General features: G+C 52.2%; 1 protein-coding gene across 3 annotated transcripts in view; it reads right to left on the bottom strand.

The window, feature by feature from the left end:
* The window catches only part of LOC141974449 (discoidin, CUB and LCCL domain-containing protein 1-like), a 62,697-nt gene extending 48,479 nt beyond the window's left edge, over window positions 1-14,218 (bottom strand). For 2 of the 3 annotated variants that reach the window (XM_074934177.1, XM_074934179.1), the window contains exon 1: window positions 14,085-14,218. In XM_074934177.1, coding sequence (XP_074790278.1) covers window positions 14,085-14,172 — 88 coding nt within the window. In that variant the 5' untranslated portion in view covers window positions 14,173-14,218. Of the gene's footprint in view, window positions 1-12,028; window positions 12,048-14,084 lie in introns of those variants that run through there. The other variant, XM_074934178.1, reaches the window with a different exon arrangement.
* Between the last annotated feature and the right edge of the window lie 12,970 nt (window positions 14,219-27,188).

The following is a 27,188-nucleotide window of genomic DNA, read 5'->3' as shown; positions in this document are numbered from 1 at the left end:
CCTGACAGGTGTTTGTCTAACCCGCTCTTAAAAATCTCCAGTGACGGAGATTCCACAACCTCCCGAGGCAATTTATTCCAGCGCTTAACCACCCTGACAGTTAGGAAGTTTTTCCTAATGTCCAACCTAAACCTCCCTTGCTGCAATTTAAGCCCATTGCTTCTTGTCCTATCTCAGAGGTTAAGAAGAACAATTTTTCTCCCTCCTCTTTGTAACAACCTATTTTGTACTTGAAAACTGTTATCATGTCTCCTCTCAGTCTCTGCCCCAAAGCGTTTACATGCTAGACAAAGGATAGGAGGGGAAACTGAGGCACAGAGAAGCAAAGTAATTTGCCTGACAGAGGCAGGAATAGAACCAGAATATCCTGACTCCCAGGCCACTAAACTGCACTGCTCCTTCTCCCATACCGTTCACCCCAAAGTACGCTACAAGCTTCAGGTGCTATGGAAATGCAGCCTTTTTTGGGGTGGGACCATACTTGCCTTACCTCAAGCGCTTGGCCTGAGACTCAGCCTCTGATTCCCCTCTCTCAGTGTAAATGTAAATTTACACTCAACTGACTTCAACAGAGCTATTCCTGATTTCCACCAGTGAAAGGAGAATGAGACCCTTGGGCCTTTGCAGGTGAGCCCCCAAGATCTCAGCACTTTCAGCTCTGCAGCTGCACGGGTGTCATTTGGACTGATTCACCGCCGCATTACTCCAGTATTACACAGCAGCCTAACTGCCCTGACACCAATGGACATCCCCTCCTTTGTCTGTCTTGGCCATTGAATTTAATGGAGTTACACGGGCACAAAAGACGAGTAACAGAGTGAAGAATCAATTTCATTGCGTAAAACAGAGGAGGACTAGAGAGAGGGGTCTGGGTTAGACCAGCTGGAAAGCGAACGCTCATTGAACTCCCAACTCCCACCATTCTCTGGAGTCACTTAAAATATTTTCTTCATTAAACATCTTTTTCTGGGTAATTTTTCGGGCCATAGGGCCAAGAAAAATCTTGGGAACTGGAGTGTGGGGAGCAGCCAGGCTGAAAATCCCAGCTTTTTCAATTCCCCACTGTGGCCAGCCATGGATGAGATAAGAGGTTGGATGATTTTATGGCTAAGGGACTGGGGCTGGGATGGGACTCGAGGGCCCCAAACTCCATCCCAGAGTCCCTGTGCGACTTTGGGTAAGTCACTTAGGGCCAGATTTTTAGAGCTATTCACCTCTCTCTGCCTGTTTCCCCACCCACCCTTTGTCTGCCTTGTCTGTTCAGAGTGTGAACTCTTAGGGGCAGGGACTGCCCCTCACTCTTTGTCTGTACAGTATCCAGCACAATGGGGTCCCAGTATTGGTTGGGGCCTCTAGGTCCTATTGGAATGAAAATAATACATAGTGAAAAGAAGTCACTTAGGCTTGGCATGCGAGCTAGAGGGTAGGGCACACAACTGGGACTCAGGACACTGGGGTCAGTTCCTGGTTGTGCCACTGAGCTGCTGGCCACATAGGCGCCGACTCCGTGGGTGCTCCGGGGCTGGAGCACCCACAGGGAAAAATTAGTGGGTGGTCTGCACCCACCGGCAGCCAAGCTCCCCTCACCCCCGCCCCACCTCACCTCCTCCTCCCCCCATCCTGAGCGCGCCACATCCCTGCTCCTCTGCCTACCTCCCAGTGCTTCCTGCCTGGCCGCCGCCAAACAGCTGTTTGGCAGCGTTAGCACGTTCTGGGAGGGAGGGGAAGGAGCAGGAACGCGACATGCTCAGGGGAGGAGGCAGGGCCGGGGTGGGGATTTGGGGAAGAAGTTGGAATATTGGCAGGGAGGGGGCGGAGTTGGGGTGAGGACTTTGGGGTTGGAATGGGGGCGGGGGCAGGGGGTTGAGGACCCATGGGAAAGTGGGGAAGTTGGCACCTATGGCTGGCCAGCCACTTCGCTGCTCTGTGCCTCCGTTTCTCCTTCCACCCTTTGTCTGTAAATTCTCCAGGGCAGGGCCTGGCTCTCGCTCTGGGTACATACATCACCAAGCACAGTGGGGCTCTGATTTTGATTGGCGCCTGTCGCTGCTACTGTGATACAATGATAAAGCTGATTTGAAGAGCTCTGGAAATGGTGACCTGGCAGCTGTTTGTTTTTGCCACAGCGTGAAAAAGTTAAAACCACACTGCCCTTCCTCCTTCCAGTTTTCTCTCTGGCAGCACTGACATGTGGTTAACCAAAATCAGGAATTCTATCCCTTTATACATTACAGCTCTGCCACCAGCCGCTGATCACAGAAGAGCTTTTCTGTGCTCAGGGTAGGTGGAGATACATGGGCACAGGAGAACATTAACAACACTACCAGAGAAAGCTAGTTGGCTCCCTCTTGATCTTTGCAAATTGAGGTCAGCCCAGTGAAAGATTGGTCACTTTCACTTCCCATTCCTGGTCAGTTTCACTTTCCAGTTCTCCTGGGCTAGCAAGCTGTTGTGCTCGCCTGGTTTCCCATTCAGGTAGGGTGAAAAAACCTGATTTGGTTTAAATAAAAACAATGTCGAAAAGCCCACAGCAGGAAAAAACACTCTTCAGATTCGCTTTCACAGCCTGATCCAAAGTCACTGGAAGTCTTTCCATTGATTTCAGGGGGCTTTGGCTCAGGCCCTTGGCCCTTTAAAAAGAGGAAATAACCAATTAAATAAACAATTTTGGGCTTACACTAAATTGACGGTGCCCCTTAAAAGTGAAACTTAAAGAAGAAGGAGGGAGGTGACCAGGGTTCTGCCAAGATGTTCTATCGGGGGGCGGGGAGGGGGGTCTTTTCTTCAGCCACAGACTGGTCCTGGCCAATGGAGGCTGAGTGTGGTCTATGGAACCCATTCCTCGGGTGGGTACAAATCAAGTGCCTCTGATCAGGAGGAGAAAAGACTCCATTATCCTAGTGCAAACGGGTTCGTTGTTTATGTCCAATAACTCTGAGGCTGCTGGGAGCTCGTGAGCCAGGCTTCTGTCCCCGCCAGCACACCTGCTTTTCAGCCCCATAAAGCCCCCATTTTTGCCAGCCACCCCCTCGGCAGCCCATGGTCCGGAGTTGCTATAGCACATGCTGGCTGGGGGAAAGCCTTTAACAGAGGAGCCACTGTGTGGCCAAATATCAATTAGGTCCCTTCTCTTGCTTGTCAGCTATTGTGCAGCCTGAATTTCAAATGAAAGCGGCTGTGTCCAAAACCAGCCCTCCCCATCTGTTGGCAGCAGGACAAAACGGAGACGGTGAAGGCGTCTCTTTGCTTGCTTGCTTTGCTTTTCTCGGCCTCTCGCAGGGAGATGAGATCACAGCGCACACAGCTTGAGAAAAACCTTCCCGCAAGAGCCGCTTGTGGGAGGCTAAACTATTATTCTTCACACATCAGCACGCACTTGGCTCTTGAATGCCAAAGCAGGAAGCTCCCGTGGTCTGGAGTGACCTCCGGCAGCCCTCGCCACACCATCCTGCTGCGAAGGAGGCTGGCCAGAGGAAGAGGAGCGGACAGCTGCGTTTTGGACGGGGCCATGGCCCGCGCTGCATTCACAAGCAGATGTAGGGCTTGATTCTAGTGTCATGGAGGTAGGGTGACACACCTGTCCCTCATTTCATTGATCCATCTGAGGCTGACCACCTGTCCCTTCTTTTAAATGGTGTCCCCTGACCATTTTAAACACTAAGCTGGAGCTTATGATAATTGCATTGTATACTAGAGGACAGTGGAAACGTACAGAAATGAGAGGAAAATCTATGCTATGCTAAAGGAAATGGCATTTTCCTAAAATGTCCCTTAAAATCAAGTGTTGTCCCTTATTTTTCATGTGGTTTTCCCTTATTTCCATCCAACACAGGTGGTCACCCTACGTGGCGTAAATCAGGAGTCACGCTGCTGAAGTCAGTGGAGTTACACTGGTGTAAATCCAGCATGAGCCAGCTCAGAAAGGCTCCGGAACTGCTAATTACTAGGGAAGGGCAGTGGTAGTTCCCACACGCATCACCCCACACCCTCCCCAGGTCTCAGCGCTCACCTAGCAGGCCAACTCTGGAGTCTCACTGCCAGTTCTAATCTAGTTTCCCTCCATTCAGGACCCAGCAATGGGCCCTGTCCTGCTTCCATTGAAACCCAGGGACCTTTTGCCATCAAGTTCAATTAGAGCAGGATCAAGCCCGAATTTAGGCACAGCCATGGACCACTGGCTCCCATGCACTCTGCCAGTGACATCACACCCACCACCGACCCTCTCTGGAGCCTGGAGGCTGCCCATGGGCTCAGGCGTGTCTCTCTTTTTGAAAACCACAGACAAGCCTGATTGCTGTAGGCAGGCCCCAGTGGGGATCTGGAGTGGGTGCAGAGTCACCAGCACGGCGTAGGCTGGGATGACGCACAAGGCAAGAGACAGGATCTGTGGCGGGGTGAGCTGGAGAGACACATTTAATTTCCCCATGTGTCAAATCCCCTCCCTGCAACCTCCACTGGGAGTTTGGCCACTGACTTCAGTGGAACCGAGATTAATCCCTTAATGAAAGCCCAGGTGCCACCTGTGTAGCCTCAACCTGGACATGACCTCTGAGATGCTACCCGATCTCTCCAAACCCCATCAGTGCGGCACTTCCCTGGTATAGTAGGCCAGGAGGCTAGCATCAGTTCTCAGGGAGTCAAGGACGGAGCTCCAAGCTCAGATGCCTGGGGTGGATTCCCACAGCTGCTGGAAGCAGGCTGCACCTGCCCGTCCCAGGGAGAGAGGAGTAGAGGGGTGTGTTTTCCCTTAGGGGAAATAGCGTGCAGAGGTTTACAGTGAATTTGGAGCTGGTGCAAAGGGCCCGAGCGAAGTCCCTGATTTCCCCCCAGAACAGGGAAAGTCTGGACTGTTACAAGAGGCCAAGCTCTCCCCCTGCCTTGCTGATGAGGCCCCTGTCTCCCCCGGTCACTAGGCCTGGCAACTGCTAGGCAATGTTCAGCCTCCTCCATGATTCATTGTGTCCCTCTCTGTGAGAGAGCGACCAGTGACACTGGTTTGTGTGAGATGGACTCCTGCCCACGAGGCGCTGAGCTCAAACCACCATCTCCTTTCACAGAAGCCTGCAAACGAGCGGCTGCCAGATGGGAACCACTGCTGGCCACGTCCAATCCTGCAAGGGACTGCCAGCGCTTTAACAAGGGGCTCCCACAAAATGCCCATCTCCCCCCTTAGCCTGTGAAATGCCCCGGATGGATGCCAGGGGTTTGCGTAATGCAGAGAAAGGGGGGTGAGGAACTGGGGAATCCAGTTAAAAAGCTCTCTCCCCACCCACGGGTGAAGGCAGCATCCCCAGGCAGACTCCTCCAGGAGCTTGCGCTTTGCCGGCCATATTTATATAGTGTCTCTAAAATTCTGGGCCAGATCCTTGACAGGTGTTAGCCAGCACAACTCCACTGACTTCTGCAGGGCTGCCCTGATTTACCCTGCCCGAGGATCTGGCTCAAACGACATTGCTGATCATGTCAGCTTGCCTGTTTTGCAGTGAAGGGGCACTATGGGGGAATCCTACTGAGACAGATCTGGCAATTTCCTGCACTATCTTTGGGAGATCTCACTGTATTAAGATGATGTATCATTGGGCTAGGGATTATCTGTAATTCCATGGGGGAGGAAGTACAGTGTGGGTAATTTAGATAATTTCACTCAGGTTCTAACACTGCTAGGGAGGCACCCTCACCTGGAGAGACCTGCATATATTGGTTCAGACTGAATTCTCCAGAGACCAACGGACAAAGAAAGGACTTTTGGATGAACAGCCTAAGTTTAAACTGATGCCAGGCCTTCTTTCTGATGCAACAAAGGGACAGATCCTTCTGTCCAAGAGGGGCCCCCATCCTTCGGGAAGGGTTGGAAGGACTGACACCTGCCAGAGCTTGAGGCTGGAGTTGGGGGTGATCTCTGGTAAGCTTATTAGCATGCGTATAGTTTCTTTGATTGTTTTTATATGTTTTCTATGTCATGCTTTTACCTTAAGAATAAATGTGCTTGCTTAGAAAGAGCTGTGGGGTAACTTAGAGCTGTGGGAAATTACCTGGTCATTGCTTTTGGAGAGAAAGCAGAGTGCAGATGCAGGCCTTTTAGGCAGTCTGGCTTGCTGGGGATATCACAGTGCAGGCAGAGAGCTGTGCAGCCAGGAAAAATCCCAGTCCGGAGGGAGAGATGTGGGTCTCCCCCCAAAAGGGGTGAAAGCTCTGGTGCCAGGAGCCTAGAGTGGGTGTCTTTGTTGGACCACAGAGGGGGAATACAGGTGCAGTGGCCCTGAACTTTGACGCTTCCCCAGGAGAAACATTGGTTGAGCTTTTCAAAGCCGATGGTGGGATGTCCCCACATGACCCCCATTTGCCAGCAAGTGCAATCGCTGAATCCCCTCGCGGGCTTTGCAAATCTCAATCACTGGGCCTGATTCCCCTCTGCATTGCATACTGCGTTACCAGCGACTCCTGTCCTGAGAGGGGGTAAGTGATGATTGCATTCTGATTGAGCAGCGTTCTACACCCATGCTGATCAAACATCAACGATTAGCACATGGTCCAAGGTGGCGGCCAGCCAGGCTCTTCTTGTCTGCCATTTGGTACACTCTTGGCCAACTTGGTGGCACAGAATTTGCTCTTCAGCAGTAGGCGAATTTGTGGTGCTCAAAGATAGATTTCTGGATAAGGGGGAAAAGCAGAAGGTGCAGGAACATTCCCACCATCCACCTGGTATTCGTATGGGAAAGTCCTCTCTAGCAAGGAGGGCTTAACAGAAGCCAGAGATTTGGGGAGGGAATGGGGTTAACAATTCCATCAGAGCAAGGGGGGTGACCTGCATCATCCCTTCATTTAGGGGGTGGAGATGTTACCAGGGAGTTACAGTTATAAGTTTATAAGTTTAGTTATAACTGTAACTAAGCTGAATCAGACCCAGTGCCCTAGAGGGGAAAGTTTCCCTGGTCCATTCCCAACCTCAGCTGTCAGGTCACCCCATCAATTTCTTTTTGAGTTAACTAGAAAAAAATCAAATGTAATTTTCTCCTGACGGGGAGAATGGTACTTACAGGAATTGCTGACCTGCTGCACAGATTGAAGATGCAGATGAATGGGATTAATGTCATAGGGTTAGAGTTTAATCAAGACTCAGGGAGCGGGAGAGGATAATCTGCTTGGCCAGCGTGATGCCAAAGTACATCCCAAGCGCGCTGTAGATTCTGGCCATGCGCCGCTGTGACTGTGTTATCTGCTGCCTTCCAACTCCCACGGCAGGAAGCATTTTTGTTCCAGAGCAAAATGCCTGGAAGGTATTTATAATCCAATAGAGAATGGAGTTGGGGGAGGGACAGCAAAGGAATGGTGGCAAGAGATGTCCAGTTTGCGGTGGCTGCCCAGCCACTGGCTTTGAGAAGTCAGAACAGGCTAATGGGGATTCACCGGTGTTGGAGAGGACCTGGCTGTCAGGGGCTGAACTTCAGCAGAAGACCAGAGACAGGCCAAGGGGAAGCAACTTCACACTTCCTTTTTCATCCCTTTAAAACCAGGCCCTCCGCAGATACCAGGGACACCCTATGTACTGCAGCTCTGAGGCCTGCAGCGCCGTATCCTAGAGCAAGTCAGTGGTGGAGTTAGAAATAGAACCCCGGCGTCCTAGCTCCTGCACCCGGCCTGAAGCAAGGGATCCAGCTTCCCCTTTGCTGCCTGTGTTCAGGCAGCAGAGTAGGCAGCTCCTAGTCCGGGAGGAGTTTCTCCCTTGGCTGCAGAGGCGTGGGGTTGCTTTTGGAAGAGCAGTGGTGGGACGGGAGATAGAGGTAATGGTTAGAAGAGCTGGCATCACCCCTCCCTCCCCACGCCCCCGAAGATCCTACTGCTGCAGCTCAGAGGAAGATGGGGAGAGAGGGCCAAGAGGAGATTGGCCTGGGAAATGAAGCCCTCTGTAAAAACATCCAAACCCTCTCTAACGCACATGCCAAGCACACATGCCAGAGATAAGCCGAGCACCACACTTGCGGCCAGGGATTTAATTTCAGGACTCTGCTGCTTATGAAGATGCTATCGGGTGTCTGATAATTGAAAAGTGAAAACTAATAAGGCATTTAACACTTGGTGCCTGGGGAACCCTGCTGATTAATTACACCTCACTCTCCTGGAGGCTCCGGGCCTGTTGTAACTGGAGCAGGGAGACTGCTGCTGAACAGCGATCGTGAATAGTCCTTCCCCTTCTGAACAGCTGGTTAGTTCCACTGCGTTCCTGCCCCTTCCCTTTCAATAGTGCAGTCTAGTGAGTAGAACCCTAAAGTGGGAGGTGGGAGACCAGCTTTCTGTTCCTGGTTCTACTGCCGACCTGCTCAGTGACCTTGGGCAAGTCCCTTCATCTTCCTATCCCTCTGTTTCTTGTCACGCTCTTTGTCTCTCTTGTCTGTTTAGACCGTGAGCTCTTTGACACAGGGGCTGCGTCTCTCCATGTGTATGTACAGCTCCTAGCACAACGGGTAGAGCCCTGCATATCCGCGGACCATTTTTGCGGATAGTGGATCAGATCCAGATACAACCGTGCAGGGCTATACTCACCGGCGACGCCTGGCCTGTGGTGTCCAGATTGGGCAGCCCGGGGGGCACAGCGCACTCAGGGCCAGTGGCTGGGGCTGGCAGCAGGTCAGAGTTAAGGCTGTTCAGCACCCGCTCGCCGTGCTGCTTCCTGTCCAGGAGGTAGGGCCCCTTGAGCAGCGCCAGCATCCCCACCATGGCCCAGGCTCCGTGGTATCTGAATTCCCGGGGACTAGATGGCCCAGGAGACAGGCTCATAAGCCGTTACTGTTCCCCTAGAAGACACCAGTTCAGATGCAGCCACTGTTAGCCAGGAGTGAAAGCTTTCACAAGAGCTCATCTCTGACACGAGTTTGGTGGGTCTCAACCCAATTCTCAGAGAGTGAGTGTCCGCATCACACAAACTCACGGCCACTGACTCGACCATGTTGTGGAGCAGAGAGACCAGAGTCCAAATGGGCCCTGGAGACTGAACTCTCCTCTTATGTCTACAAGTTAGTGATAAATGGATATTGGCGGGGTAGGTTGGGGACTTTCAGCCTCGGCGAGGGAGTATATCTCAGTGCCTTATTGTGCAGGTACCTCGGCTCCTTGTTTCCTGCTGTAACTGGCCCACTAGAAATGACACACAAACATTCTTCTCCCCACAAAGAGGGGATTTGCGGGAAAGGCTCTTTGTATCGCTGGTGACCAGAGCTTAATCATTTCCTGCTTCTCTCACCTGCCCTAGTCACCCATTTACCTGCTGCCTCTGGAATGCAAATGTCCTTGATCAGCTTGGTGGGGTCTGCAAGGGAGCAGGCCAGTGGAAAGAGTCCATTGGCTGTTATCCAACAAATGAAAGGAGCAATTGTCTTTCAAAGCATCCCGTCATCTTCATCCTTTCCCCCTTCCATAGGGGCTTCCACCCAAGGATTCAGACAAGGGATCCAACCTTCCAATCTCCTGTCAAACCTTCCTGCAAGCCCGCCTTTTCATAAGGAACATGTGCACCCCCGACTTCCCACCTGCTGGACCCACCTGCAACACCCGTGATGATCCCGTCTCACACCTTCCCAAATTGCAAATGCTGTGGAGCTATGGAGGAAGCCGGCGGAATTCCCAGTTTCTGCAGGTTTCAGAGTAGCAGCCGTGTTAGTCTGTATCGGCAAAAAGAAAAGGCGCACCTGTGGCACCTTAGAGACTAATTAGCCTCTAAGGTGCCACAAGTCCTCCTTTTCTTTTTTCCAGTTTCTGCAGAATCCCGATTCCCACGGTTTGGGGGTTATTTTTTCCTGATCTGTAAAAAACTCTAATTGAACTTTTTGCTTTCCCGGCACACTTGAATCTTCCTGGGCACATTCAGCAGGAAACCACTTTCATCGTGTTCAGCAGATTCCTGCCAGGATATTTGCTACAGGATGCAGGAAAGACAAAACACAGCACTGCATCTCCCTTCCCCTTGGTTCCAAGCTACAGCATTAAACCCAGGCAGCACTTGCATTCTGTGAGGCCAATGCTAGATGTCTATTGCCTCTGTGTGTGTGTATGTGTACAACAGGGGTTAGTGTCTGATTTATTTACTTCCAAAGGTTTCCTTTCTAGGAACCACTTAGTGCCACAAATATTTAACCCTGAAATCAGCTTACAGCTTTAAAAAAGAAAACCAAATGCAATTTACATGGAAATCTACAAGAGAAAATGCCCATTCCCTTAATCTGATCCTATTCAGAGGACTATAGGAGTACTCTTAACTAGAGTTGGGCAAACTGTTTTTGGCCAGAAACAACAACAAAAAAAGCAGATTTGGAGATCCTGAACAATTTTGCAACTTTATGTCAAATTCACCAAATTGTTCTTTTGGGGGGACGGGGGGGAATACCCCCAGAATTGAAACTTCATTTTAACATTTTCTAAACTTTTCCATTTTTTGTTTTGAAATGAGTTTTTGTTTTAAAATGTCCTTTAATTTTATTTTTAAAACCCTCAAAACTGTTTTAAAATGCTCCACATCTAAATCAAATGTGTCATTTGACCCCAAATGAGTTTTTGTTTTTGACTTTTCAGTTGAACAGAAGTTTTGAAAAATTTTGGTTTGACTCAAAACTAATTTCCTGCCCCCCCTCAATTTTTTTGAATTGATGGTGAACCGAAAAATCTATTATTCGCCCATCTCTACCCTTAATCCATGCACAAAGCTACCACGGGCAACCGGAATCTCCTGCTTGGCTCATGTGTTTCATATAAAACTTCAGCCAGGCTAAATGAAATTTGCAAACATTTTTATGATCATGGGAGACCAAGCTGTGGTCTTGTGAACTGATCACAGCACAAAGAGTGAAGAGACCCACTCAGTTCTAGTCCCAGCTCTGCCACTGATTCTCTGTGCAACCTTGGGTAAGTCACCATCCTTCTCTAACTTTCCCCCTCTGCAAAATGAGATGATGATATCCATTTATGTGAAGGGCTTTAATATCTATGAATGAGAAATACAATAAAGTGTAAAGCGTTATCAGCATGGTTGTAAAATTCACTCGCTTCACACAGTTACCAAATGAATTTCACTGTAAGTATTTTTGGGCTCATTCAACTCCCAAACTCAACATGAATCGTGGTTAGTAAAGCCTATGTGAACTGATGCAAACAGTGGGAAAAGGATTTGTATGAATCGCTGCGAACAGAAACCTCTAAGATTTGTCCAGCTGTTAACCATAAGCTGTATATATCCTCTTAGGGCTGAATTCAGAATCGGGCCTCATGAGACTACCGATCCACAGTCATGGCTCCATAGCAAAGTCTGCAAGATCCACATCTTGCTTGGGGTCAGAGATGATACCATTTTACTACAAGGTATTAATGTGCAACATGATCACTGTAACGTGGGATGCCCAGTCTAAAAGAGCAGATAACATCACTGAGCAGCCACAGTGTGTGTAGGATATGTGGGGAGGGGATGTCACTGCTTGTTATTGACGAGGTTTTACGGTAGGGACTTGGAAGGGTAAGAGATTGGGATGGGGGAAAGAGATCATTGCATCTGTCCGTTGGAGGGGGCAGAAAAAAAACACATTTCTAGCTTATTCATTCATTTCTCCCTTACACATTTCCTTCACACTTGTGTTTTCCCACCATTCCATCCAGCTTGTTTCCCAGTTTCCCCACTGGCTTCTTATAGTAACATCATGACAGCTCCTGACTTTAGATTTGGACAGGTATAATTTACAGTTGTGGTTCAATTATCTGAGTATATAAATGCTAAGTCTCATGAATTTTCTTATTATTCAGCTAAGCTAAATCAGTTCCCTTCCCGCAGAAAAAAAGAAGCCACACAGCTTTTATGCAGCTCCTTTCTATGTAACCATGGGACCCCTTCCTGTTTCCATTGAAGTCAAAGGGAATGTAGGGCCTGATCCATGCCAATGGAAAGCCTTCCACTTACTTCTATGAGCTTTGGATCAGGCTCTTAGCCACTGACTGGAGCAGATGGGTACCCATGCCTATCAGTGCCAGGCCAGATCCTGAAAACCCTTACCCATGACAGTGGTCCTTATTCACATGAGGATTGATCCTGAAAGATGCTCAGCACCCCCCAAAGACTTCGTGTGAGTTGGGAAGCACTCACACATCACAGGATCAGGCCCACAAGCAAGGAACAGCTGCTCACAAGATCAGTCCGTGGGTGCTAAGGGAAACAGAAAGGGGCTTATGCAACAGCCGCCACGTTGGCCAACACACTGGGGATTGAACCGGAGAGCAGTGAACACACACACTGAGCTAAAGAGGCCGTAACAGACTCGTCTCCTCAGTGGGTCGGCACAGAGGGGCTCTACAACCCACTCACCAGTGGGTTACACTTGTTCACCTTTCAGGGAAGGGTCACCTGGCGGACTTACAGATGGCATTTACGCTCTACTCCTCCTACTTGCAGCTCTCAAAACACTTTACAGGCACTTCTTGTGTTGAATGAAGCTTTGACAATGTGGTCCGGCCGTACAAGGCACAAAGCGGAGATGGTCCCTGCCCCAAGGAATGTGCTATCCAAGAGACAACCCCCGAGGAGACAGGACATGCTGGGAGATCCAGGGAGGGTGTTCACTTTGAGGTTTTCTCCCCTTGTGTGTGCTGATGTCTTTTGGGCAGTCTCAGAAGAAGTGAGTTTTTAGGAGGTGGCTGAATGAGAAGAGGGTGAGGCCTGGTACCTGGGCTTTGAAGGTTGATCCCACCCGAAGGGGCCGTACAACACTTAAGCTATGTCTACACTGCAGAGCTGTGCCGGGATAGGCCCCAGTGTAGACAAAGCATGCACTGACAGAAGGAATTTTTCTTTTGATATAGGAACACTGCCACCCTGAACAACAATCGCTATGCCAAATCGGCATACCTGTGTCTGCACTGGGCACTTTGTCAGCATAGCTATGGTGGCTGGCGGGGTGGTTTTTTCACACCCCTGACTGATAGAGCTAGGCTGGTATGTTTCAAGTGTAGACCAAGCCTGAATCTGGCCAGCTTCTGCTGTACAATTCAATCACTATGGGCTATACATATTGGTCATGTTTCATTCTTATGTGCCCGTCTATAGCTTTTCATTCAGACAACATACTGAGGAACCTCTGGAGATATCCACATCTTAAAAACCAATCAATGTAGACTGAGGAAGAAGCATTAATATGCACCCAGTCAGTCAAGTCCTACATGTGCATGAAAATGGGCAGCAAGACACACACTACGGACTTCAGCCTGAGCTGCCAAAACTCCCGTTGAAGTGGGGTGACCAGATGTCCTGATTTTATAGGGACAGTCCCGATTTTTGGGTCTTTTTCTTATATAGGCTGCTATTACCTCCCACCCCTTGACCCGATTTTTCACATTTGCTGTCTGGTCACCCTGCGTTGAAGCCAGCGGGAGAGTTTTGGAGGGACAATCATGCAAAAGCCAGAGATGGGTATTCTGATCTCCTACTGCATATACCCCAATTACGATCCACTGAATTTCACAGGCTTCCGGTTGTTGTTAGCCATTCTATTTCCAAACAGTGCAGTTACAAGGAGACCTGCCACGCCAAAGACTGTGGCGATTCTCCTGGAAAAAGCACACCCTGTGTCAGAGACGCCAACACCGTGGGTGCTCCGAGGCTGGAGCACCTATGGGGGGAAAACAGGGGGTGCTCAGCACCCACGGGGACGATCAGCTGTCGGCAGCCGCCAGTCAGCCTACCTGCCTTGGACAGTACAGTGTGGACCGGTGTAGACTGGCCACACACTGGATTCCTACAGGCGCTTTAAAAGAGGCAATAGCATGCACATTATCCTTCCGTTATGCCACCCGGAGCCCGGTGTGCAGAGGCAGCTCGGTGGAAGCAGCTGGAGGGATATTCAGTGCAGCAGCCCCAGTGCCTTTCCCGCAGCGACGGGTCCGATCCGGGGAGCTGGGCTCTCCCCCTACGATCCGCGCCCCTCCCCACCGACCTGGCTGTGCAGAGCCCGGACCCAGCTGCCCCGGGCTGGGGTCGCTTCCTCCGGCCCCTCGCCCCACCCCGCAAACTTTCCCGCGGCAGCCGGGAAGTTCCCCCGCGCCTGGCGGGGCCTTACCGCTCTGGGCGCTGGCCGGCGAGACGTGCAGCGGCCGCAGCAGCTGGAACAGCTGGAGCAGCAGAGGCGCCCGCAGCCGGGAGCGCATCGCAGCGGCAGCCGCAGCAGCCCGGCCCGCAGCGACTCCGGCCCCGCAGCGCGGCAGCCCCCCGGCCGCTGCATCCCGGCGCGGGAGTCTCCCCGCCCCTCCCCGGCTATTGGCTGCAGACGCCGGCCCGGCCCGGGCCACTGGCCTCTCCCAGCTGCCACTCAGCGGGCGGGCAGAGAGCGGGTCCCAAAGCTGGGCCCGGCCGGCGGCCCTATTATGGAAGCGGGGCGAAGGCGCGGGCAGGGGCAGGGGCAGGTGCGGGAGCTCGGCTCTGCCCGCGGCGGGACGCGGGGAATGGGAGGTGGGAGCGAATCCGGAGCGGTGGGCGAGGGATCTGTAAGGCTGAGTTACAATGCGAAGCAGAACCCTCAGCCACCCGCACCCTATAGCGGTGGGTCTCAGCCAGGGACACCCAGATGTCTCTTCTCTCCGAGGTCGGTGTTTCTCACCCCGGCGGCTGCAGGACAGGTTTGGGGTGGACTCAGGCTTCCGAGTCCGGAAAGGGGGATGGTAGCCGGGAAAGGTTGAGAACCCCCGCACCAGAGCAGCCCAGCAGGGCCGGAGTTTGAAATGAGAGGAGCCCCTTCCCCAAGCCGATCTCTCCCCCCAGCTTTGGGAGAGGATCAGAATCCAGAGCAGGATCCGGACCCAAACTTCACAACTGAAACCACCATCTCTGTAAGAGTGGGACACCCCCTTCCATCTAGAAGTCCCCAAACATGAAGGGAACAGAAATCCAGGGTGGGACGGGGGCGCATCTATTACAATATTTACACGTGGGCATTATGTGTTCTCAAATGCGGCCACTGTGGCCTCATGCAGCCATCAAGGGCTTTTCTTGGCTACAGCTGCCTGGACAGTGATTGGGGTCAGGGGCAAAGTAAAGGCCCCAGCCTCTCTCCCTTCCTATTGCTCCTGGATGCAACCCCCAGCAGGGGTTGGGCCCTATTCCCCTCTGGAGACACCTGGGGCACAATGCTGAAGGAGTAGGCAGCTGGTGAGTTCCCCACCTTCCCAGGGGTGGTGGGGCTCAGGCTTTGGGCTTCAGCCCTGGGGTGGGGTGGGGTGTGGGGCTTTGGGCTCTGACCACCCCTGGCCTCCCCTGGCCCCCTATCCAGGGCTTAATTTGCCCCCAGGCTTGCCAGGGCTGAGTAAATCTGCAGTGAAAAGTGATACTTGTATGTTTGTTAATATCACTTTTCACACAGACTTACTTACTAGCTAGCAATAAATAAATTACAATGATTTGAACATGTCTATGTGCCTATTTATTTGTTTTTCCTAAAGGTAAGTAAGTATTTTAGGGGAACATGTGAGAGCAGCCACCAGCAATTGTTGGTGGCTGCACTCTGAGACCGCCAAAAAATTTGTCCTGAGAACCCCTAGAGTCACCATGGCCTGGAGGAAGGAGCAGATTCCAAGCCCAGAAGGGACCAGTGTGATCCTCTAGTCTGACCTCCTGTATAATGCAGGCTAGGGAACCTCCCCAAAGTAATTCCTCTAGCAGAGCTTTTAGAAAAATATCCCATCTTGATTTTAAAATGGTCAGCAATGGAGAACCCACCTTGACCCTTGGAAAATTGTTCTAATTATTAGTACTCTCACCGTTAGAAATGGATGAGTTTCATCCAGTCTGAATTTGTCTAACTTCAACTTTCAGCCATTGGATGTGTTATACCTTTGTCCGCTAGACTGAAGACCCCATTATAAGCTATTTGTTCCCTATGTAGATGCTTATAGACTGTGATCAAGCCATCCCTTAACCGTCTCTTTGTTAAGTTAAATAGACTGAGTTCTTTGAGTCTATCGCTAGAAGGCAGGTTTTCCCATTCTTTAATCATTCTTGTGGCTCTTCTCTGTCGAGCCCTGCGCAGATACAAAAATGGGTATCAGGCTTAACGATCTGCAAAAATTGTCTGTGGATATCTGTGGATGTGGATATCTGCAGATAGCTGCGGATTTGCAGGGCTTTACTTACCGTGGCCAGGCTGAGGCTGTCGGAGCCTCGTCAGGGAGAGTGCGTGGGCAGCTTTGGAAAGCCTGTGCAGATTCACAGACCCTCCAACTGCCCTCGGCCAAGCGGGGAGCCTGGGGGGCAGGGACACAGCCGGGGGCAGCTCTCAGCATCCCCACCCCTGCACCGCAGGCAGGTGGAGGGTCCGCCACGGCTCCCCATGGCTCCCCGGCTGGGCTCCATGGTAGCCTGGCTGGGGTGGAGAGGGGTTGACGTGTGGAGCTGCCCAGGGACTGCTCGGGCCCCTCACCCAGAGGGACCCAGACTCCCCACAGCTGCCAGCATGGCATTCCCCAACCCGGCTCTGTCTGGCGGGCGGGGAGCGGCTCGGAGCCACAGCCCGGCCACAGTAAGAGCCAGGTGGGGAGCCATGGCAGACCCTTCACCTGCCCTGGACAGGGGGCCTGAGCAGCCCCTGGCCTATGTTTCTAACCCCCAGACTCCCCAACCAGTGTCCCTGCCCCCCAGCCCTCCCCAGCCAGGGCGAGTGGAGGGATACAGGCTCCCCACAGCACGGCTCTCCCAACCTGGGTCCAGCCTGGGAGGGGCAGCTTGGAACTGCATCCCGGCCATGGTGAGAGCCAGGTGGGCAGCTGTGGGGAGCTGCGGTGGACCCTCCTCCTGCCCTGGGCAAGGGGTCCAAGCAGCCCCTGACCCGTGTCCCTGACCCCCAGGTCCCCCGCCCAGGGCAGGTGGAGGGTCCGCGCCACGGTTCCTCACAGCTGCCTGCCCGGCTCTTACCATCAGAGCCCTGCGCGGATACAAAATTTGTATCCTCATCTGCACTGCTATCCGCAGAAATGGTCCACTGATATAAAGTGGATACCCGCAGATTTGCAGGGCTCTACTTCTCTGAACCCTCTCCAATTTATCAATGTCCTTCTTGAATTGTGGGCATCAGAACTGGACACTATTCTTGCTACAGTCACACCAGTGCCAAATATGGAGGTAAAATAACCTCTCTACTCCTACTTGAGATTCCCCTGTTTATGGACCCCTGTTTTGGCCACAGTGTCACTCTATGAGCTCTTGTTCAGCTTATTATCCACCATGACCCCCAAATCTTTTTCAGAGTCACTGCTCCCAGGAGAGAATTCCTCACCCTGTTCGTATAACCTGCATTCTTTGTTCCTAGACCTATACATTTACATTTAGCCATATTAAAGCACATATTGTTTGCCTGAGACAAGTTCACCAAAGGATCCAGATCACCCTGAATCAGTGGCCTGTCCTCTTCATTATTTACCACTCGTCCAGTTTGCGTGTCATCTGCAAACTTTATCAGTGATGGTTGTTTTCTTCCAGGTCATTGATAAAATGTTACATCGGATAGGGGCCAAGAACCGATCCTTGTGGGCCACCACTAGAAATGCACCCACTCGCAGATGATTTCCTGGTTACAATTACCATTTACCTGCTGATTTTAAAATGTCTAACCGTAGTCATTTCTGTTTAACGTCCTCCTAGTGGATATTAGTGGAATGGAAAGAGGGTTCTCACCACCATCAGATGAGAGGTTTCAGAGTAACAGCCGTGTTAGTCTGTATTCGCAAAAAGAAAAGGAGTACTTGTGGCACCTTAGAGACTAACCAATTTATTTGAGCATAAGCTTTCGTGAGCTACAGCTCACTTCATCGGATGCATACTGATGAGACTATGTCAGGACTGGGAGTCAGGCAGCTCTGAATTTGGATCCTGGCTCTACCATTTGCTATGTGGCCGTGAACAAGGCACTATGAGAAAAAGTTTCCAGTAAGTCTGGATAGTTCTGGTTTGGGGAGCTGAGTTTGAGACCCCTTGAACCTGGTTTTCAGAGGTGCTGAGCACCCACACTTATTTTAAGGTAACTAGGAACAGTGGGTGCTCAACGTCTATGAAAACCAGGCCTAAAGAGTCTCAGATTGGGCACCCAAAATCAATGGCCAAGTGACTTGCCTGAGTCTGTGGCACAGCTAGGGTAATAGAACCCAGCTTTGTGTCAGTGGGAACTCCACCTGGAGGGGTCAGTGGTATAATATGGCCCTAGGTCAGTCCTCCAGCAGTGATTATTTCTTGCAGATTACTTGGACAAACGAATGAGTTCACTACTGACTTGCGTCCCCTTCAGTCAGTGCTTATCCCAGTAACCAACCAGCAGATTCCAGTTATTTGCTGCTTCAGGGACTCTTGCGTTCTGTTTCTAGATTTGCCCTGATGCATTATGGGTAAAACGCACATCACCCTCATAAACCCAAGTCATTTCTGCAGCTGAAGAGTGTGTGTGTACTGTAACAATAAACTGAAACTCATCACCCGCAACACAGCTCTGTCCCCGTCCCGCGGCTCCACTTCTGTGCCAGGAGCCGGGGGGGTGTCTCTCAATCTACGTAAACATGGATTGGGTGGCCCCTCCCTTGACCAGCCATCTCCTTTGTCTCTGTCCCTGCACAACTGATCTACCTACAGCCCTTCCCTAGTACAGCCTCAGTGTAGGGCAAAGTGAGGCACCAGTCCTCTGTACTGGGGTGAATTTCTTCTTCTGTGTCTCATTTTAACCTGCCTCTGCCTCAGTTTGCTGATCCACTCATGCAGCCATGATAGCACAAAGGAGCAGACAGTAAAATATAAATTAGAATAAATGCCTATATATTGGGGTGGGCAAACTTTTTGGCCTGAGGGCCACATCAGGGTTCTGAAATTGTATAGAGGGCCGGGTAGGGAAGGCTGTACCTCCCCAAACAGCCTGGCCCCGCCCCCTATCCGCACCTTCCCAAATCCCTCCCCCGGACTGCCCCCCTCAGAACCCCCGACCCATCCAACCCCTCCCTGCTCCTTGTCCCCTAACTGCCCCCTCCCGGGACCTCCCGCCTCTAACCACCCCCCCGGGACCCCACCCCCCTCCTAGCCCCCGTCCCCTGACTGCCCCAACCCCTATCCACACCCCTGCCCCCCCCCAGGACTCCCACACCTATCCAACCCCCCCTGTTCCCCATCCCCTGACTGCCCCCCGCAACCTCAGCCCCATCCAACCGCCCCCTGCTCCCTGTCTCCTGACTGCTCCCGGGACCCCCTGCCCCTTATCCAACCCCCCCACTCCCCGCCCCCTTACCATGCCGCTCAGAGCAGCAGGACTGGCAGCTGCGCCACCCAGCCGGAGCCAGCCACGTTGCCGCGCTGCCCGGCAGGAGCTCGCAGCCCCACCGCCCAAAGCGCTGGTGGCGTGGCGAGCTGAGGCTGCAGGGGAGGGGGAACAGCAGGGGAGGGGCCGGGGACTAGCCTCCCAGGCCAGGAGCTGAGGGGCCGGGCATGACAGTCCCACGGGCTGGATGTGGCCCAGGGGCCGTAGTTTTTCCACCTCTGCTATATATCCAGCACTTTAAAATAATAATAATAATCAGGAGTGGGGTAGTCAGGTTCCAGGGAAACGCTTTCTGATTTAACGTCTAGTGCCTGATGCCTACTGAAACAGCAGCTCTTGTTAATTAGCTATTCGCTGAGGCTTCTTTCTGTCTTTCCGCAGATGCTTGGCATCAGCATGACATGCATTGGCACGGATGCCCCTTGGCGCCATCGTGTGGTCATGATAAGTTACACACTGACACAGGTAAGTTGGTACAAATTTACTGGCTTCCAGAGCCTGTCTTGGCCCAAGAGTGTGGCATTGGCCTTTACCATGTGTGATGCCTACACCGAAAGGAGGCGACACAATGCAAAATCCAAGAGAATGTTGCAATCAAGTCTTAGAGTTTGTCAAACCATAAACCCACTTAGCAAAGGTTTCCCATGATATTTGTAAATGCATGTACGATCCAGTTGAAACAACGGGTTTAAAACAAATAAACCTTCCCCTGCAGTGTTTGCAACCCAGAGGTGGCAGCACGGACCCACTGCCTGAACTTGAAAACAAATGTGAGCAAAGTGAAACTAAGTTCATGGGTTTTCTTTGTCCAAGCCTGGGGGGGGGGAAGGAATGCCAGGTGTATAAATGCTGAAAGTGTGGAGGGTGTTGGTATTATTGTGTTTTCTCTTCTCTGCTGAGTGAGAGGGGCTGTAGGGGGATTAAAAGACAAGAGGGCTTGATTCTCATTCTGGCTGACTAGATCCTCTTTAAATTAACTTTGCACCTGCTAGTGTTCTGGGCCAGGCCAGACCCTGCCTGGTTCAAGGGGTAAATTAGAGCAGTCTCAGGAACCCAGAGTCCTCTATGCCAATGGTTCTCAAAGCCGGTCCGCCGCTTGTTCAGGGAAAGCCCGTGGTGGGCCAGATCGGTTTGTTTACCTGCCGCGTCCGCAGGTTCGGCTGATCGTGGCTCCCACTGGCCGCGGTTTGCCGGTCCAGGCCAATGGGGGCTGCAGGAAGCGGCGCAGGCCAAGGGACGTACTGGCCGCCCTTTCCGCAGCCCCCATTGTCCTGGAGCGGCAAATCGCAGCCAGTGGGAGCCGCGATCAGCCGAACCTGTGGAAGCAGCAGGAAAACAAACCGGTCTGGCCTGCCAGGGGCTTTCTCTGAACAAGGGCGGACTGGCTTTGAGAACCATTGCTCTATGCCACAGTCAGCTGAGCCTAGTTAGAGCCCAAGGCACTCCAGTCACCCCCCCTCCCCTGACACGCCAACACCCACACTAGGGGCTGCAAGAGGGCCAGCACAGAGCCATTTGGTCCATTTTATGCTGGCTGGGAAACCCAGTCTCCCAAGGGCAGGACTGAAGGATATTGGTGCAATGAGCGGAAGCTAGCACAGCTATTGTCTTCAGTTCTGGGCCAGATTTTCAAAAGTGCTCAACCACCCACCTGCAGAGTGCTCCTTTGGAAACATGGCCACTTATTTTGGTGCCTAAAGGAGCTGTTTTGAAAACCTGGCTCTAAAACACTTCTGATTTACACTGGCCTGAAAGGAGAACCAGGTCCGCTGTGTGCTATGAAATCCACGTCAGGCCTTGCCTACTTCTGAGCCTCTTTTCCATACATTGGACATTTTTAAAAACAGCCCCTCCAACCTCATGTTTCCTTGTCATTCCTTACTGAACCCAGTCTTGCCCAAAATCTCAGAATATTTGGGAGGAGGGGGTGTGCAGGCCCCTGATCTACATCTCTCCCTCTGGAATTGGAAGACTCCTGTTTTGAAACCCTCACACTCCTGGGCAACGCTGGGCAGGTTGACTCAGCCCTTTATCCTTGCCCACACCAGGCTCTGTGCCATTTGCTGCAGGTGGCTCTTTCAGATGAGACCTCCCAACCCAACGTCTTTCCTGCTCTCTGTGCAGGCAATAAAGAATTGATGATGGCGCTCCTCAGAAGAGCAAGAGGCTCTCTCACTGTCATGCAAGGTGCTGTGGGGCAGGTGGCTACTGCTCTCCACCCCAAAGGTAGCTGCATTTCAGTTGTGCTGTACATGGCTTATGAGGTGCTTTGGGAGAAAAGGTATCATAGAAATGTGAAGTGTTATTAGACTCCTGTTTCTAGTCAAGCCTGTGCTCAGCTGTCTGCCAAACATGAAACAGGCATATTCTTCTGGGAGGGGTCATTAATGCCTTAACATATAAGGAGATGGTATCTGGCCCAAACGTTACCTAACTGGAAGTCTGCGGTGGCAACCAGCCATTAGGCCAATATCTGTACCCCGTTTGCATCAAATGGAGCAGCCCACAGAGCCTGCAGGGCCCAGCATGCAATGTTCCCCATCTTGATTTGAGAGGCTTAAGTACACCCCACAAAGGCTACGGGTCCTAGCATGCAACCCTCCAGCTCATGCAGAAGTCCTGTATATGTTAGGAACTCGAGCCAGGGCTGGAAACTGTGCTCAGCAGTGGGTCTCCTTAAACAGAAACCAGTGAACTGCTAATATTCACTGGGCAGAACCATTTTCAGCACTCTTACTGAACGTATGATTGAGACTCAACAGCAAAGGGGCAATTTCCTAGTGTAGACATAACTTCAGTGGCCGAGGCACAGACCACAAATCCCAAAGTCCTAGTGTGCAATTCTCCTCCTTGATCCAAGGAGCAGGGGTGAGGCTCACAGGGACTTCAGGTTTATTTTGATCTGTGTGGATGGCACCTGGATCAAGATGAAGTATTTTGGGCTGGAACATGGAGCCAACCCAAGGCTACCTAGATGGAGCATTGCATGCTGGCACCTTTAACTTTCATGGGCTGCACCCAGGGCTGGCCTTCATGGGAGGGTTAGGATGCCAAATCAACAACTAGGGAGGGGGCCACATGGTGCAGCTGACCAGCCGGTTGGTTTATTTGACCCGTCACTCTGGCAATTTTTTTTTTTTTGCTCAGCTGCTCAAGGCAGCAAACCATGTAGGGGTGGCCCTGACCGCAACTATATAAAGGCTGAAAGGAAGTATGCCTGGACTGCATGAAACTGCAGTCCGTGTGGCCTCCCAGAAGAGGGCTCTTAAGGGTGCTCTTAAGGTCATGACCCCTTCCCATCTTCCTCCACATTCATCTGAGCCTCTTGTCCTCATCTAAAGCCCCTGTTTTTAGGCAGAATAGCCAGGATCCCTTCTTATAGTCTTATCTGGGGGAGGGGGAGACAGGCCAGACAGCAGACGTGGCAGAGTGAGCGGCAGAGCTGCCCACGTTGGATAACTGCCTCTCAGCTGAGCAGTCTCCCACCCCAGTTTGTTTTTTCGGGGGTGCGGATGTGAATAAAGAACAGATTATGCATATTAATTATTTTTAAACCAGGAAAACAATTCATTCCCAGCTCGAGGCGAATCCAGCCCAGGGCTGCTTCTCCGAGGCCTATGGAACCTCTGCCCTCATCTTCCATTCAGTGCCACTCTCAGGTGGTTGCAATGATGGGAACACTGAGCTTTTTGGTGTCAGCCCTGAGGAATCCCCAGGAAGCCCAAGTCTCAAGCCAAAAGCCTTAGAGGAATAGGTTGGCAATGAGGACACCCCCATGGACAACATCTGCCTTGGTATCTGAACCCCCTGCAGGCTGGCTGAGCACATGGGCACCAGACCAGTGTCATGCTAACACCTGCCTCCTCCTCACCTTCTCCCGGAGAGTCCTGGAACCAGCTATCCAGGTGTGCAGAGTCACCTGACGGGCACAGGGAAGGGGAGATGCTCCGTGGAGGAGAACGGGGGGGTAGCACCTTTGCTCACAGCCTCCTTGTTGCCTCCCAAGGGCAGGGGTCCTGGGCCATCCCCCTGGGGCAAAAAAGGTCTCAGGTGCGGGTGGCCCCAGGAAGATGGGGATGCCCCCCTGAGGGGATGGGATGGATCCCCAAGGCATGGGTCGCACGTGATCACCCTAGGGGCAAGGTGTGGGGTGAGAGTTGCCCACCCAGGCAGGGTTCCCACGTGATCACCCTAGGAGCAAGGTGTGGGGTGAGGGTGCTCCCCCCAGGCAGGGGTCCCACGTGATCACCCTGGGGCAAGGTGTGGGGTGAGGGTGGCCCCCCCAGGCAGGGGTCCCAGCTGATCGCCCTGGGGACCGGCCGGGCTGCTCCCCGCACTGTGCACAGGGCCCGGTCTGGAGAGGGCGGCACCCTGGGGAGGCGGGGGGGGGCACCCCAGCCCCCAGAGCGCAGCGCAGCCGGCTTAGGCAGTACACAGGAGTAAATGGTCCGCGGCCCCTTTAAGGCAGGCGGCGGCCGGAAGTACTGGCGACTGAGGGCTGTCGCGAGCGCGCCTGCTGCGCATGCTCATTCCTCCCCTCCCCCCCAGCCCCTGACTCGGCCGTTCGGAGACGGTAAGGGACGGAGGGCGCCGCGCTACGGGAGCCGGGAGGGGCCAGGCCCGGACGCGGAGTGCGGGGGGGGGTCCGGCCGCAGTGGGAGGGGGAGCCCCAGAGCGCGCCGCCGCCGTACGTGCCGCCGCCGGGAGAGGGACGTCGCGCCGCCGCGGGGGGGGAAGGGGGGCTGAGTGGCTGCGTCCGCTCGGCGCCCGCCCGCCTGCCTGGAGCGAGGGGCGGGAGGAGGGGAGGCCACACCCCTTCCCCAGGGGAGCCCCGCCCCTGGCCCCGCGGCGGGGGCGCAGGGGGCGCTGGGGCCCCGACCATCCCTGGGGGGAGGCTTTGGCCCCTCCGACCCCCCCCGGGGGTATCCTAGGTAAAGGGGGCTGGTGACCTCTGACCCTTTCTGACCTTTCGGGGGGCTGGTGACCTCTGACCCTTTCTGACCTTTCGGGGCGGGGAGTGGAGCTGGTGGCCTCTGGCACGTGCCCTCCCCACTCGGTTGTCTAAGGCCACAGGTGGCATCTGGGGGAGTTTGTGCTGCCTGAGCCCTGCCCTGCGAGCCGGGGGGTGGGGGTGGGGGGCAATCCTGAAAAAGCTCCTGCCCCCTTCTCCTCTTTCACTACACAAGGTGAAGAAGGAGTCTGGGCTGGCCCTCCAATACCTTCTGCTCCTTCCCAGCCAGCGCGCCATAGGCTGACCCCTTCCCCCACCTGCGCGCACGCTGACTAGGGTCAGCTCAGCTCGGGCCCGTTGGGCATCTGACTCTGAGGGTGGCACCTCACTTTCTCCAGTCCCTGTGGGATGATGGGGACACACGGCTGAAGGGAGGGTCTCATGCTCTCTGAGTTCCTGACGGCCAGTGGGTAAGGGGCTGTTCGGGTGGAGGCTCGCCCCATCTGATCTCAGTGTGAAGGTTTTTGGGGACAGCCACGTGCCTGTTGTCTACTGGCCATGCAGGTGTGAAGGGGGCTGGGCATCCTCGGACCATCTGTGTGTTAGATTATTGAGGCCTTGCGGGAGGTGGGGGGCTGGGCCTTTTGAATCCCTAGTGGTTACACCAGACTGGAGAGTGAAAGGTATGTGTATAGTGGGTGCATGTAGCACTCTGTTCATCCCAGACATGGGTGTTACCCTTATGACCCTGACTACAGATGGATGAGTGGTGTTTGGCTGGGTGGGTTGAGTCCTGTGTTGTCCTGATGCTGAAAAGGTGACTGGTCTCGTGGTCTGGGACTCTGACTGGGGACAAAAAGTGTGAATATGTCCTCCCTACCCAGGACAGGTGAAGGATCTAGCACCATGTTATCTTAACAGCCAAAGAATGAAAATAATGTGGGGTCTCACCCTCCAAAGCCTGACTACCAAAAGGTGAACATTTTAGGGTTTGTGCACCTCCATATGGAGGGGTGAAGGATGAGACATTTCTAATCCTGTGACCTTGGCTGCAGTGGGATGTGTGAACACTTAATGAGGGAATGTTATGCTGAGTTTCATAAATCCAACCCTAGACGCCAGTAAACATTGGACCCAAGAATATACAGCCTCTGATGTGTAGTAAGTGAACTATAGAGAATTGTATTGTTCCCATGGGACCAAATCTGCCTGTATGTCAGGCACACAAGTTGCGGGAGGATAAATATCAGGTATAGGATTCTGCTATTCCTAGGACATTTACAGTGCTGAATGGGGACTGCAGTTGCAGTACAATTGTATGTATGCCAGGTCCAGAAGCAACTGAACTCAGCCCTCTGAGGAGACTTCACTGCAGATTTGTTTTGCCTGAGCCCAAGTGACTCATCTTCCTGGTAACATCTGACACTAGGTTCTTTGATATGCTATGAAGCTCCCAGAGTGCCCTCTTACAGAGACTGTAGATCAGATTCCCCCTAGACACAGACAAGACCCACCTAAGCCAAAGAAATCTTGAAAACAAAGGAGAACTGATTTGATAGCTGGATCCTGCCATATTCTCCTTGATCAATTCTCAGTTGTGCATCCCATCCAGCCACAACCTTACTGGGCCACTTGTCCATTGGCCACATCATGTTTCTATTCCTTGCTTCCTTCCGGGTCGCTTCTCTGCCATGTTTATAGCCATGTTCTGATTGGTCCCAAAACACACTGCAAATCTGAAACAGGATAACTAGTCTTTCTTTCTGAAGCAGGGATGTGTGCTTTTTTTTTTTTTTTATGTTGGCGCATAAGCAAATGCTTTCTTGGTAAGTTGTGCCTTACATTTGGACCTAAACAGAGTCAGGCTTAGATTCAGCCTGATCTCATCTGGCAAGGAATGCCACAGCTGGAGGTCTCCCAATGAGAGAACACTGCCTCCAGCAACTCAATAATGTAAACTTGTCTCTCTGTGAAGAGGGACAATTAATATGTACACATACATGGAGGCTATTCCATATGGCAGGAGGTGCAGAGGAGAAGGCTCTCACATCAAGGATGGTGAGACTGGGGAAGAGCAGAGAGGAGGCCAGCTAGACAAGATGAGGTAGAGAAATAGACATGGTTTCTGAGACAGACTGGTGCAAATCTGTTGCGGATTTTAAATCCAAGGAGAACAATCTTGAACTGGAGCCTGAATTACTTTAAACAAATTACATAATGTGTTATCCTCTCTCCATGCTTTTTAGGCAAGGATAATAATAATAAAAAAAACCAATTAACTCCTCCAGTAATAAAATTGCATGTATATTTTTCCATGTGAGCTCTAGAGAGTATTCCAGCAAAGCACAACAAATACTCAAGGTGCTTTCAGTAAAACACTCTGAAGATCTTTCAGAGTAACAGCTGTGTTAGTCTGATTATCATACAGGAGAGTGGGTTTGTGGGGGGGGGGGGGGGGGTGGGGAGAAAACCTGGATTTGTGCTAGAAATGGCCCAACTTGATTATCATACACATTGTAAGGAGAGTGATCACTTTAGATAAGCTATTACCAGCAGGAGAGTGGGGTGGGGGGAGAGAAAACCTTTTGTAGTGGTAAACACCCATTTTTTCATGGTTTGTATGTATAAGAACATCTTCTGTATTTTCCACAGTATGCATCCGATGAAGTGAGCTGCAGCTCACGAAAGCTTATGCTCAAATAAATTGGTTAGTCTCTAAGGTGCCACAAGTACTCCTTTTCTTTCTGAAGATCTTTACTCCCATCCCTCCTCAACTCATCTTTGACACTAGGATCACAGTCTTACATTTATGCTTGCATGCAGTGGGGAAGGATCTCGTCTGTGCATTTTTCTGGTAATAAAAGATTATGGTATCAGGTTGCCTGCTAGGAATCTTGCAACTAAGGAAAGGAGGAAATTAGCCCCATATTAGA

The sequence above is a fragment of the Natator depressus genome, chromosome 19 (assembly GCF_965152275.1).
Source record: "Natator depressus isolate rNatDep1 chromosome 19, rNatDep2.hap1, whole genome shotgun sequence".
In the NCBI taxonomy this organism is placed as follows: Eukaryota; Metazoa; Chordata; order Testudines; family Cheloniidae; genus Natator; species Natator depressus.
This window is presented reverse-complemented; position numbering and strand designations above follow the sequence as displayed.